This window comes from Prionailurus viverrinus, chromosome B4 (assembly GCF_022837055.1).
Source record: "Prionailurus viverrinus isolate Anna chromosome B4, UM_Priviv_1.0, whole genome shotgun sequence".
Lineage (NCBI taxonomy): Eukaryota > Metazoa > Chordata > Mammalia > Carnivora > Felidae > Prionailurus > Prionailurus viverrinus.
Window position 1 is genome coordinate 46,050,823 of NC_062567.1, and position 14,967 is coordinate 46,065,789.

The following is a 14,967-nucleotide window of genomic DNA, read 5'->3' on the forward strand; positions in this document are numbered from 1 at the left end:
CCTCAGTTATATGGAAACAGATGGCAAACACCCACATTTTCGGGGAGGAATCCAGGTGTAGAAGGACCCTTAACTAGGTGTGCAGAGGTCTGGATCCCAGTTTTTTTTTTTTTTTTTTAACATTTATTTATTTTTGAGAGAGAGAGACAGAGCATGGTCAGGGGAGGGGCAGAAAGAGACACAGACAGAATCTGAAGCAGGGTCTGGGTTCTGAGCTGTCAGCACAGAGCCTGATGCAGGGCTCAAACCCATGAACCATGAGATCAGGCCTGAGCCAAAGTCTGACACTCAACCGACTGAGCCATCCAGGCGCCCCTGGACCCTAGTTCTTGTTCTCACAGACAAGTTGTGTTACCATAGAAAAGTGGGTTAGGCCCTCTGGATTTCAGGTGCCTCATCTACAAAGTGAGGGTCTGGACTAAATAATCTTTAATATTGCTTCCAGTTTTAAAGTTCATACCTGAGTTCAGAATAAAGGCAACGAGGCTAATGATACAATGAGAGTAGTGATCCTTTTCTAAGAATTTGGTGAAAATAACTCTTAACTAAATAAAAATGCTAAGTAAAAAAAAAAATCATATTCTTGGAACCAAAAAAAAAAAAAAAGAGGAAGTTAGATATACTGTTTTGAAACTAAGTAAAGTTAAATGAAAGCTTTCTTTGAAAAATTCCGCTAATCGTTAGAAGTTAGTTGAGCTGGGAAAACCATAGAAACACCCAATGACTCACAGAAGGGGATGTTACACTTGCTATCATTAAGCCATAAAGAATTTATTTAAAATGTAATGGAAATCATGGGTATTTCTAATTCCTGAGAAAATTGTGTGTTTTCGATATGGAAATGGCCTAATTATAATGTAATATTTGCCTGAATTTTAAAAAATATTTCCCAATGTTGTTTTTAACTTTGCTCATTATTTATTAAAAGAATCTCCCTGGGGCGCCTGGGTGGCTCAGTGGCTTAAGCGCCTGACTTCAGCTCAGGTCATGATCTCGTGGTTCGTGAGTTCGAGCCCCACCTCGGGCTCTGTGCTGACAGCTCAGAGCCAGGAGTCTGCTTCGGATTCTGTGTCTCCATCTCTCTCTGCCACCCCCCCCCCCCCCCCGCTCAAACTCTTTCTTTCTCAAAAATAAATAAACACTAAAAAAATATTTTTTAAAGAACGTCCCTAAATTGACAAGAGAATAGGCTTAGTAAACTTCAGCTCTAACACAAGTTTCTGTTGTTTAATATAAATTTTCATCTTCTTAATTTCATTGCATATCAGTCTGAACTCATTATGAATAATTTCTCTACCACTTTGCTTTTTCTTTCGAATATTTCTTTCTGTTGCGGATGTTGTTTTTGACCACATTGGACATACTTTATGTGGCTGACACTGTTTAAGTCCCAGGTGTTTTCTTTGACCAAGTTGAATATAAGTTACACGGCTTACACTGCCGAAGGAGGAACTGCCTGCCTTGAGGGAAATAAAAATAGATGTAAAAGACATACAATAATATAGATGTTGAACCGTTCTTTGTTATCTGAAGAGGATACCAGCAAATTCCTGTCACTGATACCGAGGATTGAAAATCGATTTTGTCATATTGACCGTTTTTTTACAATGTGTTTTGGTTGAATTCCTCTTATCACCAATGTCACACATTTGTAAAACTAATGGGCCCTCACGGATATAATCTTGGCCTCATTAGCATCATTCTTTCGGCAGCTAAACCAATGGGTCACATTAAAATAAGGAACAATGTAATAATTGTCAGGAAAAGATGGTTTTTAGGCAATAAATACATTCTATTCTTCTCCAACTCTAACTATTACACCTGACTCCCTCTGGAATTTCCTAGGAAAGGAAGAAATTTGCTTCCAGAACAAAGAATAAGAATCAGGCACTAGCTCATACTTTACTCAAGGTCACCTTCACTCCCCTGAGACCCTAGGGAACAGCTTGAGCCTCTCATAATCCAATCTAAATTAAATGGTAGAGGTAGCCTTACAGCTTTCCTTTCTGCCCATGTTCTGCGCATTTCCTTATAAAATTCCTTATAAATTTCCTTATAAATTTATATTTTTTTATTTCCTTATTTCCTTATAAATTTTTCCTTATAAAATTTCCTTATAATTTCCTTATAAAATTTCCTTATAAATTAGGTTGGATTCCCCACTCAAATAGGACAGGCACTGAAAAGGAGAGAAGAGAAGGGAAGAAGAGGGCCAGACAGTTGAGTATAACATCAGCAACGCTAGAAAGCTGTTCAAAAATATTTTAAAGCAAACAATTCTGTATCTCTACCTTATTTTGTAAAAATAGTACATCTGTCTCCTTTCCCCATATCCACAGTCTCACAACAAACATCGTGGACTCTGAAATGATTTTAAACAAAAGGAAATCTGACATTATGAAACAAGGGAATTTTGAAGGAGTTGAGATTTCAAATGTCACTTTGGAAAGTAGACAGTGATAGTAGCCAGGGGGATTTCTATAGCTAATATCTACGTGGCTCTTTATATTATATAAAGAGTTTTTGTGTCCATCGTCTTAAAGCTCATTGACTCTTCATAAAATCATTGAGGTCTCTCTATCCCTCCCTTTTATAAGCTAGACTATATTTGAGATTTTGAATAGTAAGAGACTGTATTCATTTGCTAGAGCTCCATAGCAAAATATCACAGATCGGGTGGCTTAATCAATAGATATTTATTTTCTCACAGTTCTGGAGGCTAAAAGTCCAAGAAGAAGATATCAGCAGGTTTGGTTTCTCCGAGACCCTTCTCCTGGGCTTCCAGGTGACCGCCTTCCAGCTGTGTCCTCACATGGTTTCTTCTCTGAACCCATTCATCTTTGGTGTCTCTTTGCCCAAATTTCCTCTTCTTATAAGAACACCAGTCAAACTGGATTAGCGCCCACCCTAAGGGCATCACTTCAATTTACCTGTTGAAAAGCCCTATCTCCAAATACATTCACATTTTTGAGGTGCTGGGGCTTAGGTCTACAACATAGGAATGTGACTGAACACAATTTAGCCCATAACACAGACCAATCAAAAGGCGTTTGCATGTCATTGTATTCCCTATCACATGAAATTGCCTGGGCAGTATTTAGCCACCACTCCCTTTTGGTCTCATGCCCAAGGATGGGAAACAGAAATCATCTAAGTCATGCTAGGCTATGGAGTTTAGCTGACCTTGCCTTCTTATGAGAGGAGATAGACAGCAAAAGGGGGGCCTCTCTAAGCAGCTTCTGCCAAGAATTTCCACACTTCTGCTCTACCAAGCAAGAAGGAATGCTCTAACCCCATCCTGTACAATTGAAATATAATGAGAGCCATATATGTAATTTTAAATTTTCTAGTGGCCACGTTACAAAATACTAAGAAGAGATGGGTGAAATTGAGTTTAATATGCCTATTTAACCAAATATATCCAAAGTAGTATCACTCTAATATGTAATTGATATAAAGAAATATAAATGAGATATTTTTATTCTTATTTTGTACTAAGTCTTCAAAATTCAGTCTGTCACTCTTATAGCACCTCTCAATTTAGACTAGCCATATTTCAAATAGTCAGTAGCTGTATGTGGCTAATAGCTACTACTTTGAACAATACAATTCTAACATTTAATACATATCCTGGGGGCAGATGTTTTCTTGTGTAGTGAAATTTAATTAGAATCCCTTCTCAACCCAATTACACCTCCACTTATGAAATATTGCAGTAATTTTCTTTGTTTGGAATAGCTGAGTGAAATTTCTCCCCAAAACAGCTAAAGAAATATACCTATCACAAAAATCCTAAACAGTCCTCAAACAGGTGATTTGTATATGTTATTCATTGACCTACAGAGCTAATATGCATATGTCTTTCAGAAAAGAATACTGAGATAATGGGTGCAGTGACTTTGGAATCATCTCTTGCCCCTGCATAACACCTGAAAGGAAAAATTTGTTTTGTGGCTGGCCAAAGGAAAGGAAAAATTTGTTTTGTGGCCTTTGGAGATTTACCTGAGGATCCAACTTATCACCTAGATTCACATTTTTTAGCCAGACCCAAAGAAACCTCTACTCCATTATTAAAGTCATAATCTTTGGACCACTGAGAACGCTTACAATTCATGGCAATCTTTGACTCTGCCACTGAAAGCTGGTAATTTTAGCAACATGATCACTGTAAAAAGGCAGAGGACATCAAGATTCAACCCCAATGTGTCTGATCTTGCCTGATGCTTAAATCTTAACAGCTCTGATTAATGAATCTTGACCTGTGGTTTAAATCAGTCAATAGATAAGATTTATTGAGCAATTTCAGGTGACTAGTTCAAGGTGAAGACAAAAATAATTTATAACACATGGTATTTGTTCTCAAAGAATCAAATGGGACCCAGTAGAATCAGGACTTTACTCACGTAGATCAAATAGGGTAACAGAAGGTCAGAGAAGGGATAGATCATCAAAAGACAGAGTGAACAGGTAAGGCTTCAGGAAGAAAGGAAGACTTTTTCCTGATCTTAGGATGATCCAAATAGAAGGAAAAGTACATTGAAGGGAAATACATGAGTTGAGTAAGAGTACTGCTTGTATGGTAGTCAGTGAGAAAATTGGCCCTACCAAAGGAAACATTTCTGGGTAGGAAGGATGGTGATGAAGCTGGATGGGTAAATGTGGCTGATGTTAGTAGGATCTTCAAAATTCGGCACGTTTGATGTGATGCAGTAGACATTGATCACAATAGATTATTATGCAGATAGGATTTAACATGAGCAAAGTGGTATTTTAGGTGATTTATGCCTTCATTGACAAATAAGAAAGAACTGATTAAAAGCAGGAAAAAGAATTAAAGGTCTGTCGTGTTGATTGATAAAGTGTGATGACAAAAGCCTGAACGTGCAATATAATAAAAAGAATAGATAAAAGGAAGAGATGACAAGAATTATTTGAAGATATGCTATCAGGGACTGAGAAACCAGAGGAGAGCCTCGTCAATTGAGAGAATGGTGTTGCTCGTCAGAGTATCAGTGGTTGGAAAGCAGATTGATTTCGGGAAGGCGGAAGACTCAAGGTCTATTTTGACCCTATGGGAGGTTAAGGCAATAGTGAAGTATTTGAGTAAGCAAGGATGATAGGGGATTGGAAATACACGTGTAAAAAGTTGGATCTGGAAATTGAGACCTGGGCGGTATTCTTGTTGGATAGCTAAACTGATTTTTTTCTACCCATCAGGGGAAAACAAAAACAAAAACAAAAACAAAAAGCAAGACATAATGTCCTAGGGAACCTAATCAGTTTAAGAGGCACTCTGAGGAGAAATTCTGTCTTGTGGATTTTGAGAAGAGACATAACCAAGGTTCAGCCCAAAAATCATCCATCTCTGCCCCCAGACAACCCTCACTTTTCTCCAAAGATTCAAGTTCTATGAGAGTCAAAGGACCTATTCTCTGACTCATACCTATTGGCAGTGACAGTTATAAAAGATGTGAGAAGTGGAAGCTGACCGCTATGTTTCATCAAGTGGACAATTCATTGCAAATGAGAAGGGGGTCCTGACATCTGTTGTGAATCAAACCTGCCCGAGACTAACCCCTCCCTTTCCTTCTTCAGCTCTTCTGCCTAACCTCGTCAATTGGCTCTAGAAAGAAAAATGCTTCTTTTTAGTTGCACACAAATTTAAGTTGTCTGGGATAAACCATGAGAAGAATGGTTCTGACATACTTCCTGGTTCTGAATAGGGCCATGAGGATGGTATTCTAGAACGAAGGTCTAAACCTTCCCCCACAAAGATAATGTATATGTCAAAGGAGTGAAATGGCCTTCAAGAGCTTCTTCAAGCACTACTAAAAGCCAGGAGCTAGAGGACAGACTTGGGGGCATGGGACAAATAATAAAAAGAAATCCAAGTAACGAGCAAACAGTTTGGGTAGTTGTCTAACAGGGACATGCAGGTGGTCGGAGTATGATGTTTCATGAACCTAACAGCAAGATATGTGATATGTCAAACAAGCAATGTCAAGGAGGTCTGACGGGGGTAACAGGGACTCTGGCATAAGCACTGGGGTTCAGGCATAGCACTTTGCGTACTGGAGGAGTTCAAAGGAAAGACAACACCCAAATGATAGGGCACGGAGAGGAGAGTAGGAGAGACTCAAGAATGGGGGATCAAGACAGCAAGATCACTTCCTAAAACTGAGGAACAGGCAGGGGTTTGGTCTCAAGCCAACAAATCCAGTGACTCAGTTACTGGAAATGAGGATGAAGGGGCATAGTTTCCTTGACTAACGGATTAATTTATTGATCAAGATGAAGTGTCTAAAAGAGTTAGGTAAAGAAATCAGTCCTCTAACATTTTATTAACCATCCAGTCCCCTTCCATAATCCTTTTCTTTAAAAAAAAAATCATATGTACTTAACTCTACCCCTCTTAATTTCGACTACATTTTCAAGAAGCCATTCTTCTGACAAAATGATTCCAGATAGTCTCCAGCAGGTTTTTGGCTAAGTACCAGACTGAATGTCTGCATTAGAAGGCAGCAAACCACTTTCATTTTCCTCAGCCATTGAAGTGCAGATTTTTGTGTCTCCTACAGAAAGTCTGTATTATCAGGGCAGTGCTAGCTCCAATTCAGATGACGTAAAAACTATTAATAGATTATGTATATAATAAAGCTGAAGTAGAAAACAGAAGTGCTCCAAAAAGAGAAGTATAAAATGAAAGGGGGAGAAAAAGGCCAAATCCTCTGCCTTCTAAGTTAGGTGACCACTGTCTTTGTGAAAGGACATATTTCAAAAGCAATATAAAATTTTGATGGTGCTCTCAACTGCCTGTATTTGGTTTTTGTTTTTGTTTTTGTTTTTGGCCTATTTTTATCCTGCCAATCAGTGAAAGAAGAAAGAATATATTAAATTAAAATAAAATTGTAAAACTCTATCTTTGCTCAGAACCAGCTCCTCCAAAATCACTCTTTGCCGTGAATAAAACCCAGACTTCAGTGACTTTGCTGTGGGTGGAAGAGGGAGTAGCTGATTTCTTTGAAGTCTTTTGTCAACAAGTTGGCTCTAGTCAAGAAACCAAACTCCAGGTACTGTACATTTTGATTTTTCTTTTCTGAGTTGATTTTGATTAAGGCTAATTTTCTGAATGAAGTCAAGTCCTTTATTTGTTTAAACTATAGAAAATGAAAATTGTTCATTTGCACTTCTGTGTTTCAGTGATAGAAATTAACAGTGTGCTTAGAATAAGCCTAAAATGTAAGAACCAATTTGCCAAATTGCAAAGTTTATTTTCCTCTTTGCATTAGCTTTTGTCCCTAGTTCTTAGTTACCCTGGGTCCTGAGGACTTAAAAGGGTTCCTTTTTCCTATTGCCATTAAATCGACCAAAGGTATAGACACTGCCATATAAAATATAATTTAACAAATATGAACTGATTGCCAGTTATGTGAAAGGCACTATATGTGATACAAATGGTAGAATCAACACTGGCCTTTAAATTTTTTTTCATGTAGTTATGGATATTGCGTCAGTCTAGAAATAATTAAAGTAAAACTCAAGTGCCATAGAGAGATCCATTCTACTTAGAGAATTTAAAGAAGGGACTATTTCTAGTCAGTAAGGAGGACAATTTCGCTTGGGAAAATGAAGGCTGAGAGAGGTGATTGTGAAGGCTTTAGAATCACAAACAGCAGGTAGAATGACTCCTGAGTTATTCACCAGGTCAAAAGGAAGGGAAGGAGGGAGATGAACCGGGAGCTCCCAGGGTAACAAAGCCACAAGAAAACAATTTTTTACAGTCAGACGTGGAAGGAAAAGGTCAAGTGTGTGAAGGATGTCACAAAATGCAGGGTAGAGACTAATTCTATGAACATGAATAATTGATGCTTTTTAAATAATGCAGTTCATGAGATTGAAAAGAAGAAAGGATTTCTGGGAGTGGGAATCTTTTCATACAGAATGTTAAAATAATTTGCTTTGATTTCTTTCCCCTTTTGATACTCTCTTCTACAAACTTATCTCTTTTTGATCTATACTGAACAGCTAATCTCTTTTTCTATTCAAAGAATTCTTTTTGGAAATAACTGCTTTGTCAGTAGTGGATTTTCTTCTCCGCGGCTATAGTAACATCTTTCCTCAAGAAAACAATGGTTATGTAGCTGCTTATTACAATTGAGCCTTTTCTTAGAATCATTCTTTTATAGGACAATAAAAGAGGTGGGATTGGAAATAAGTGCTGATGGCTGTCATCTCTTTAGGCAGGAGTGTTTCAGATCCCTGTTTTGAAAAAGAATGTTATGCTGGCTCATCTTTTTATATTGTACTGTGGTACTTGTCACTGGTCCAACCACTGGCCCAACAAATTAACAATCTGTTCTACTCAAGAATAAGTTAATATCAAATGTTTTTGAGAACTCAAAGTTGCTATGCCTTTGGTGGCTGCTGTTTAAAAGCTGAGAATGCAGACAAAGGGGGTAATGTCTTTAGTAGACCAACAACCCAAAACAAATATATCATAGAAAATAAACACAAAAGATTCTTTTTTAAAAACATTTTTTAATGTTTATTTAGTTTTGAGAGAGACAGAAAGAGAGAGAGAGAGAGAGAGAGAGAGAGAGAGAGAGCGCAGGGGAGGGGCAGAGAGAGAGGGACACACAGAATCCGAAGCAGGTTCCGGGCTCCCAGCTGTCAGCCCAGAGCCTGACGTGGGGCTCGAACCCATGAATCATGAGATCATGACCTGAGCCGAAGCCGGACACTTAACCACCTGAGCCGCCCAGGTGCCCCAAAAGATTCTTAAACATAGGAAAAGATGATCAAGTTCATTTATGGTAAAAGAAATGCAAAATAAATCTACAATGAGGTACAATTTCCACCAATATGATTGGAAAAACTCAGAGTTTGCGGACACATTGGATTGGAAAGAGTAAATGGGAACAGGTGTTGTCCCACATTGACAGTGGCAGGATAACATGGAACATGTCTGCAGAAGACAGTATGTCAATAGCTTTCCAAATGAAAACTACACAACTTTTTGACCCAGCATTCAACTGTTGGGAACATGAGTATACATATATGTATGCACATTCACACATCTACACACATGCACGTTTTGTGTATGAAGGTGCATGCATACACATGCATACACACACACACACATATATTGAGTGTGGGTACATATATGTTTGTTCCCATAATTTAAAATTATGTTCACTGTGGCATTGTTTGTAATTGCAAAAAATTAGGGACAATGTAAACATTCCTCAGTAGGGGACTGGTGAAATAAAGTGTGTCCCTTTCCATGAATTTCTACAAAGCCCTTGAGAAGAATAAAACAGCTTTACCTGTGCTGACATGGGCAAAGCACCGAAATATACTGATAATCAAGGTAAAGAGTAAGCAGCATGATGTGTGAACTACATTATCACTTTTGTTTAGCTGTATCTTATGTTTTTACCTCCATAAAATATAGATGGGAAAGAAAAAAAAAAACATGCCTGACAACAACGGCTCCATCTGTGGAAGAGAACTCGGTAGATAAGAGGTAGTGAAATAAGGAAGCTTATTTTTCATTGCTATCCTTTCGCATCTTTTAATTTCTTTACTGTTTATATATTACCCACTCGGCTCTGAAAAATAGTTTAAAAAACAAAGCAGGTGGAGATAATATAACATTGATCTTATGTTCTGCATCTCCAGGAACCGATTTCTGTTTCCTCTCACGTTGTAACCATCTCCAGCCTCCTTCCTGCCACTGCCTACAACTGTAGTGTCACCAGCTTCAGCCACGACAGCCCCAGTGTCCCCACATTCATCGCTGTCTCCACAATGGGTAATTCCTGGCATTCGTGGAATCTGGTGTCCTTGAAAGTTTTATCTTTGTATTATTTTTTTAAATTTATTTATTTATTTTGAAAGAGAGAGCGAGAGTGCACAAGCAGGGGAGGGGCAGAGAGGAGGAGAGACAGAATCCCAAGCAGGCTCTATGCCATCAGCACAGAGCCTGATGCGGGGCTCGAACTCACAAACTGTGAGATCATGACCTCAGCTGAGATCAAGTTTGACACTTAACAGACTGCGCCACCCAGGCACCCCCAGAAGTTTTATCTTTTTAGATTTTCCTTACATTTTCTTTTCAAATATATGTACTCTGTACTTCTAATAGATCCATGCTCCACTGAAACATTCCAGCCTGCGGGGTCAGGGAGCACGTACCTGCCCTTACCAGCTATGTGATTTAGGGAAAGATATTTACTATCTCTGAGCCTCTGTGTTTTCATCTGCGAAAGTGGAATCATAATATGTGTACCTTGTTGAGCTGTTTCGAAGCCTAGAAATGAAATACGTAAAGCTTTGCACACGTAGTGTGAGTGATAGCTGCCACCACCAACTCCTCCATCGTCATCCTCCTGTCCAGCAGTGGTCACAGTGCCCTGATCGATTAGGGCTCATCTGTTGTCCCTCGACCCTTAGCCGTCACTGACCATGCGGTGACAATGCTAAATTACTGGGTCAGAGCAGGCGAGTTTCCAATGAAGCCAAACTATAAGTAGGGAAATTAGAAATTAATGAAAGGTCCGGAATAAGGGAGTTTTCCTTTTCCCCTTCTGAGTTCTATTAAATGTGTTGCTCCCCTGTTTGTTGGAGTCTGATTCTGCAACCTGAGACCCTCAATGAAATCTCCTGTAATACAAACTTTCACTGTCACAAGATCCCTTTACTGGGTTATTTTCATTTCTGTAGCATTCATCATATAGTTGTTTGTTTTCTGTTTTGAATTTTTATTTTTCCAGAAAAGAGGACAAAAGTGGACCTGAAAAGTACATTAATGGTCTGTCACTTCTGTGTCCTTCCCACCATTCTGTGTCTCTTCATGCTTACTATTCCCTGTCATTGCTACAGCAACCCCAGAAACAGGTGATACTATTAAGCTTATTTACAAGTAAGGAAAACGAGACCCAGAGAGACAGATAAAATAGCTTCTCCACATGATAGTTAGTAGTCAGATGAACCTGAAAAAGGTCTCCTGACCATGAGTCTAATGTTCTTTGTGTTCAGTTACTCTGCCTGTGAACAGGAATCAAGCTGGCCCAAATGGGAAGTGGCAAATACACAAAGGTTTATGGATTGAATGTGGTGGCTGGTTGTGTGATTTTATGATCAATGCTGAGGGTGGTAGCAGTCTTTCCTCTTGGGTCCACCGTAACGAATTTCATAAAAACATGTGACACGTAGTCCCCATTGTTAATATCTGGCTCTTCCCTGTAGTGTGATGAACTAGGCAGCGCGCAGTGCCATAGCAGCCCTTATGTAAAGTATATGCGAGGGACACAGCCCCCGTTCTTAAGGGCCCCACGACTTAATAATCGGTTTCATCTCTAGAGTTGTGCAGATGGGAAACCTCTCAACATATGGCTACCGATCATCAGAATGCCTGCTTCTAGTGATGTGTTAAGTGTTGCAGCAGATGGTAGCTTGCTAATGCCTTTTTCATATACATTATTAGTTGCGAGTGCAATATACAGTTGTGCTTTCTGCCTTTAACGTCATAGGCGTAACGCGAAAACCTGCCCCTCTCCAAGCTTCTGAAAATGTGAAGCAATAATAACGCGTGATGATGACCTCTAGATATTTTGATTTTCAAAAGAATTTAAACGACGGTACAGGCACTCTTCACAGTTTATAATTTCCCTTTGTAAGAACATTCTGAACAGAAGCTTTGGAGATGGACTCAATTCCTCTAGGTACCTGAACACCGCTTATCAAACTGCTTTGCTAGATTATATTTGACCAGGAGGAGGCCATTGTCGGCTTGGAGAAACACCATTGTTGCTCTTGTTCTCAACATCATAAGTTCCATGGTGTTAAAAATCAATGGAAAACGACGAGTGGTTCTGTTAGCTTTGTGTAATGGAAGTTTGTAATGAAAATGCATGGCTTTTCTCTTTAGTGACAGAGATGAACCCCAACGTGGTGGTCATCTCCGTGCTGGCCATCCTCAGCACGCTGTTAATTGGACTGCTGCTCGTGACCCTTATAATTCTTAGGAAAAAACATCTGCAGATGGCAAGGTAAGTTAAGTTTGGTTAATCTTTTACCCACGGCCTTTAAAGTATTTTAATTTATCATACGTGTATACTTTTGCAGACCTAAATTTTATTAGCGATAAGTTTCATTTCAGTTTTCAGTGTCTATTGTGTGTGTTTTCTAGGTAGACTTTTAAATATTAGTTTAGAAAACATTATGATGGGGGCACCTGGGTGGCTTAGTCAGTTGAGCGTCTGACTCTTGATTTCAGCTCAGGTCATGATCTCATAGTTCATGGGTTGGAGCCCCACGTCAGGCTGTGCACTGACAATGCAGAACCTGCTTGGGATTCTCTCTCCCCCTCTCTCTCTGCCCCTCCCCCTCTTGCTCTCTCTTTCAAAATAAATAAATAGACATTAAAAGATAATAATAATACTAACAAGAAAACATCACAGTGGAAATGGCAAAGCAAAGGATTGTTTATACAAATCCAGATCTCCTAGTCTCAATCTTGTCATTTTAAGAAATGCATACAAAGGGATCTATTAATGACGTTTGGATATTTTCGAACGTATTTTGGAGTCAAATAAAGATCTATGGCTACTTAGTATGATTAATGAAAGGAGTTAATATATGGAGAGACCACAAGAAAGAAAAACATCCCTCTCTTCATCAATTCTGCCAAAACTGTCTTAGAAAACATTTGCAGAGTCTATGATCAGGTCCATTCGAGGCCCCTTCTCAGTTTTGTTCCTACTACTCAGACTTGCAGGCAGTTTTCATTTTTCTTGCAGCCTAAAAAGACTTTTGATTTATGACTTTGGTGATTCCCTATTCCTTTGACCACTGATGCGTTTCTTATCAGAGCACATTCTCAAGTACTTTCAGTGGTCCCCTATATTATCAGAACAATCCATCAATCCTCCTAAAAACTGTTGTTTAGTTGAGTACTACAGGGTTTGGGAAATTTGATTCAAATTTATATTTACCCATTGGGAGCCTGATGAACTGCCAATCAACATCCTTTTTCTTTCTCAGAATTCTATCATTTACATTCATAACTAAATGTATCCATCCAATAATGATTTAATCGGCGTCTTATATGGCACAATTAAATAAAAATCAGACATCTAAGCTGTCCACTAAGCACTTAGAATATAGGTGGAGATATGTACCTAAATAAATATATTTGGGGCTCTGGGTGGCTGAATCAGTTAAGCATCTGACTCCTGCTCAGGTCATGATCTCAGGGTTCATGAATTCAAACACTGCATCGGGCTCTGTGTTGACAGCTTGGAGCCTGGAGCCTGCTTCAGATTCTGTGTCTCTCTCTCACTCTCTGCCCCTTTCCCACTTGCGCTCTCTCTCTCTCTCTCAAAAATAAAATAAACATTAAAAAAATTTTTAAGAAAATAAATAAATAAATGTATTTAAAGGTATAAACTGACCTGCCCCAGAAAGGAGATAAAAATGAGCTATTAACATAGAGAAAAGAGATTAGTCTAACTATAAATATCAAACTTTTTGAATGTTGTCATTTAAAAAAATCTTAGAAGGATAGGGAAGAAGGTGGTACCACATTGTGGCTAGAGTAGAGAGCTCTAAAATTACACTCCTTGGGATCAAATCTTAATTTACAATCTATGTCACCTTGTGCAGTTCACTGAAATTTCATTTATTCATTAACAAATATTAATGGACACCTGCTATGTGTCAGACTCTCCAGATGCTTGGGAAAACAGATGAGAATTTCTGCCTTCATGGAGCTCATATTCTAGTGGAGGAGGTAGATAATAAATAATATCAATAAAAGTAAAAAGATTACATGGCATGTGAGCAGACAATAAGAGAAAAATAATAGAGCAGAGTAAGGGAAATTAGCAGTACAGGCATAAGGAATATGTGTAGAAGATCTCTGGGAGGTGGGTGAGTCTCACTGAAAGGATATCTGAGAAACAACTTGAAGGATATGCGGGAGTTAGCCATGTGTTTTCTAGGGGAAGAGTAGAGGAAAGAGCCAGTGCAAAGGTCCTGAGGCAGGAACATGTTCAGAAGTAGTAGGAAGGTTAGTGCAGCTAAAGCAGAGGAAATGAAGGAAGGTTTATCAGGAGATGATGTCAGATCACGTAGAGCTTTGTAAGCCATTGTGAAGACTTATACTTTTATCCTGAGTAAAGGACAGACTTATGCTTTTATTCTGAGTTCAGGACTTGGGGCAGAAGAGCTGCCTTACATTAGAAAACAATCTGTATTGAGGAGCACCTGGGTGACTCTGTTGGTTAAGCGTCCGACTTTGCCTCAGGTCATGATCTCACGGTTCGTGGGTTCAAGCCCCGCATCAGGCTTTGTGCTGACACCTCAGAGCCTGGAGCCTGCTTCAGATTCTGTGTCTCCCTCTCTCTCTGCCCTCCCCTACTCATGCTCTGTCTCTCTCTGTCTCTTAAAAATGAGTAAATGTTAAAAAAAATTTTTTTAAGAAAACAATCTGTTGAGACAAAAGCAGGCATATTAACTGGGGGATCTATTCCAGTAATCCAGGCAAGAGATGGTAATAGTTTAGTCCAGGATAGCAGCAATAAAGGTAGGAAGAAATGATCAGATTCTGGATATATTTTGAAAACAGAGTCATTAGCTAAGGGGATTGGCTAACAAATTGCACGTGAAATGGAAATGAATAAGGGTCAAAGATGACTCCAAGGTTTTTGGTCCTAGCAACTGGAAAGGATGGAGTCACCACCAACTGAAATGGGATTCCAGATGAGGATTTCAGAGTTGGAGGAACATCAAGACTTTGGCTTTGGAAATGTTACATTTAAGATGATTGCAAGTGCAGGTGTGGAGTGGGAGTTGAACACAAAGGTCTGGTGTTCAGGAGAGAAGTCTGGATTAAGGATATAACTTTGGGAGTTGCTAGCATATAAACAGTATTAAAGCTATATAAAGCTGGATGAAATTCTC

At 39.0% G+C, this 14,967-nt stretch overlaps 1 protein-coding gene across 1 annotated transcript in view; it reads left to right on the plus strand.

Moving 5' to 3' along the window:
- The window catches only part of PTPRO (protein tyrosine phosphatase receptor type O), a 117,940-nt gene that overhangs the window by 59,694 nt on the left and 43,279 nt on the right, over positions 1–14,967 (plus strand). The window contains exons 13-15 of the mRNA XM_047867277.1: positions 6,931–7,070; positions 9,682–9,814; positions 11,933–12,053. Of these exons, the coding sequence (XP_047723233.1) occupies positions 6,931–7,070; positions 9,682–9,814; positions 11,933–12,053 (394 nt within the window). The remainder of the gene's footprint in view (positions 1–6,930; positions 7,071–9,681; positions 9,815–11,932; positions 12,054–14,967) is intronic.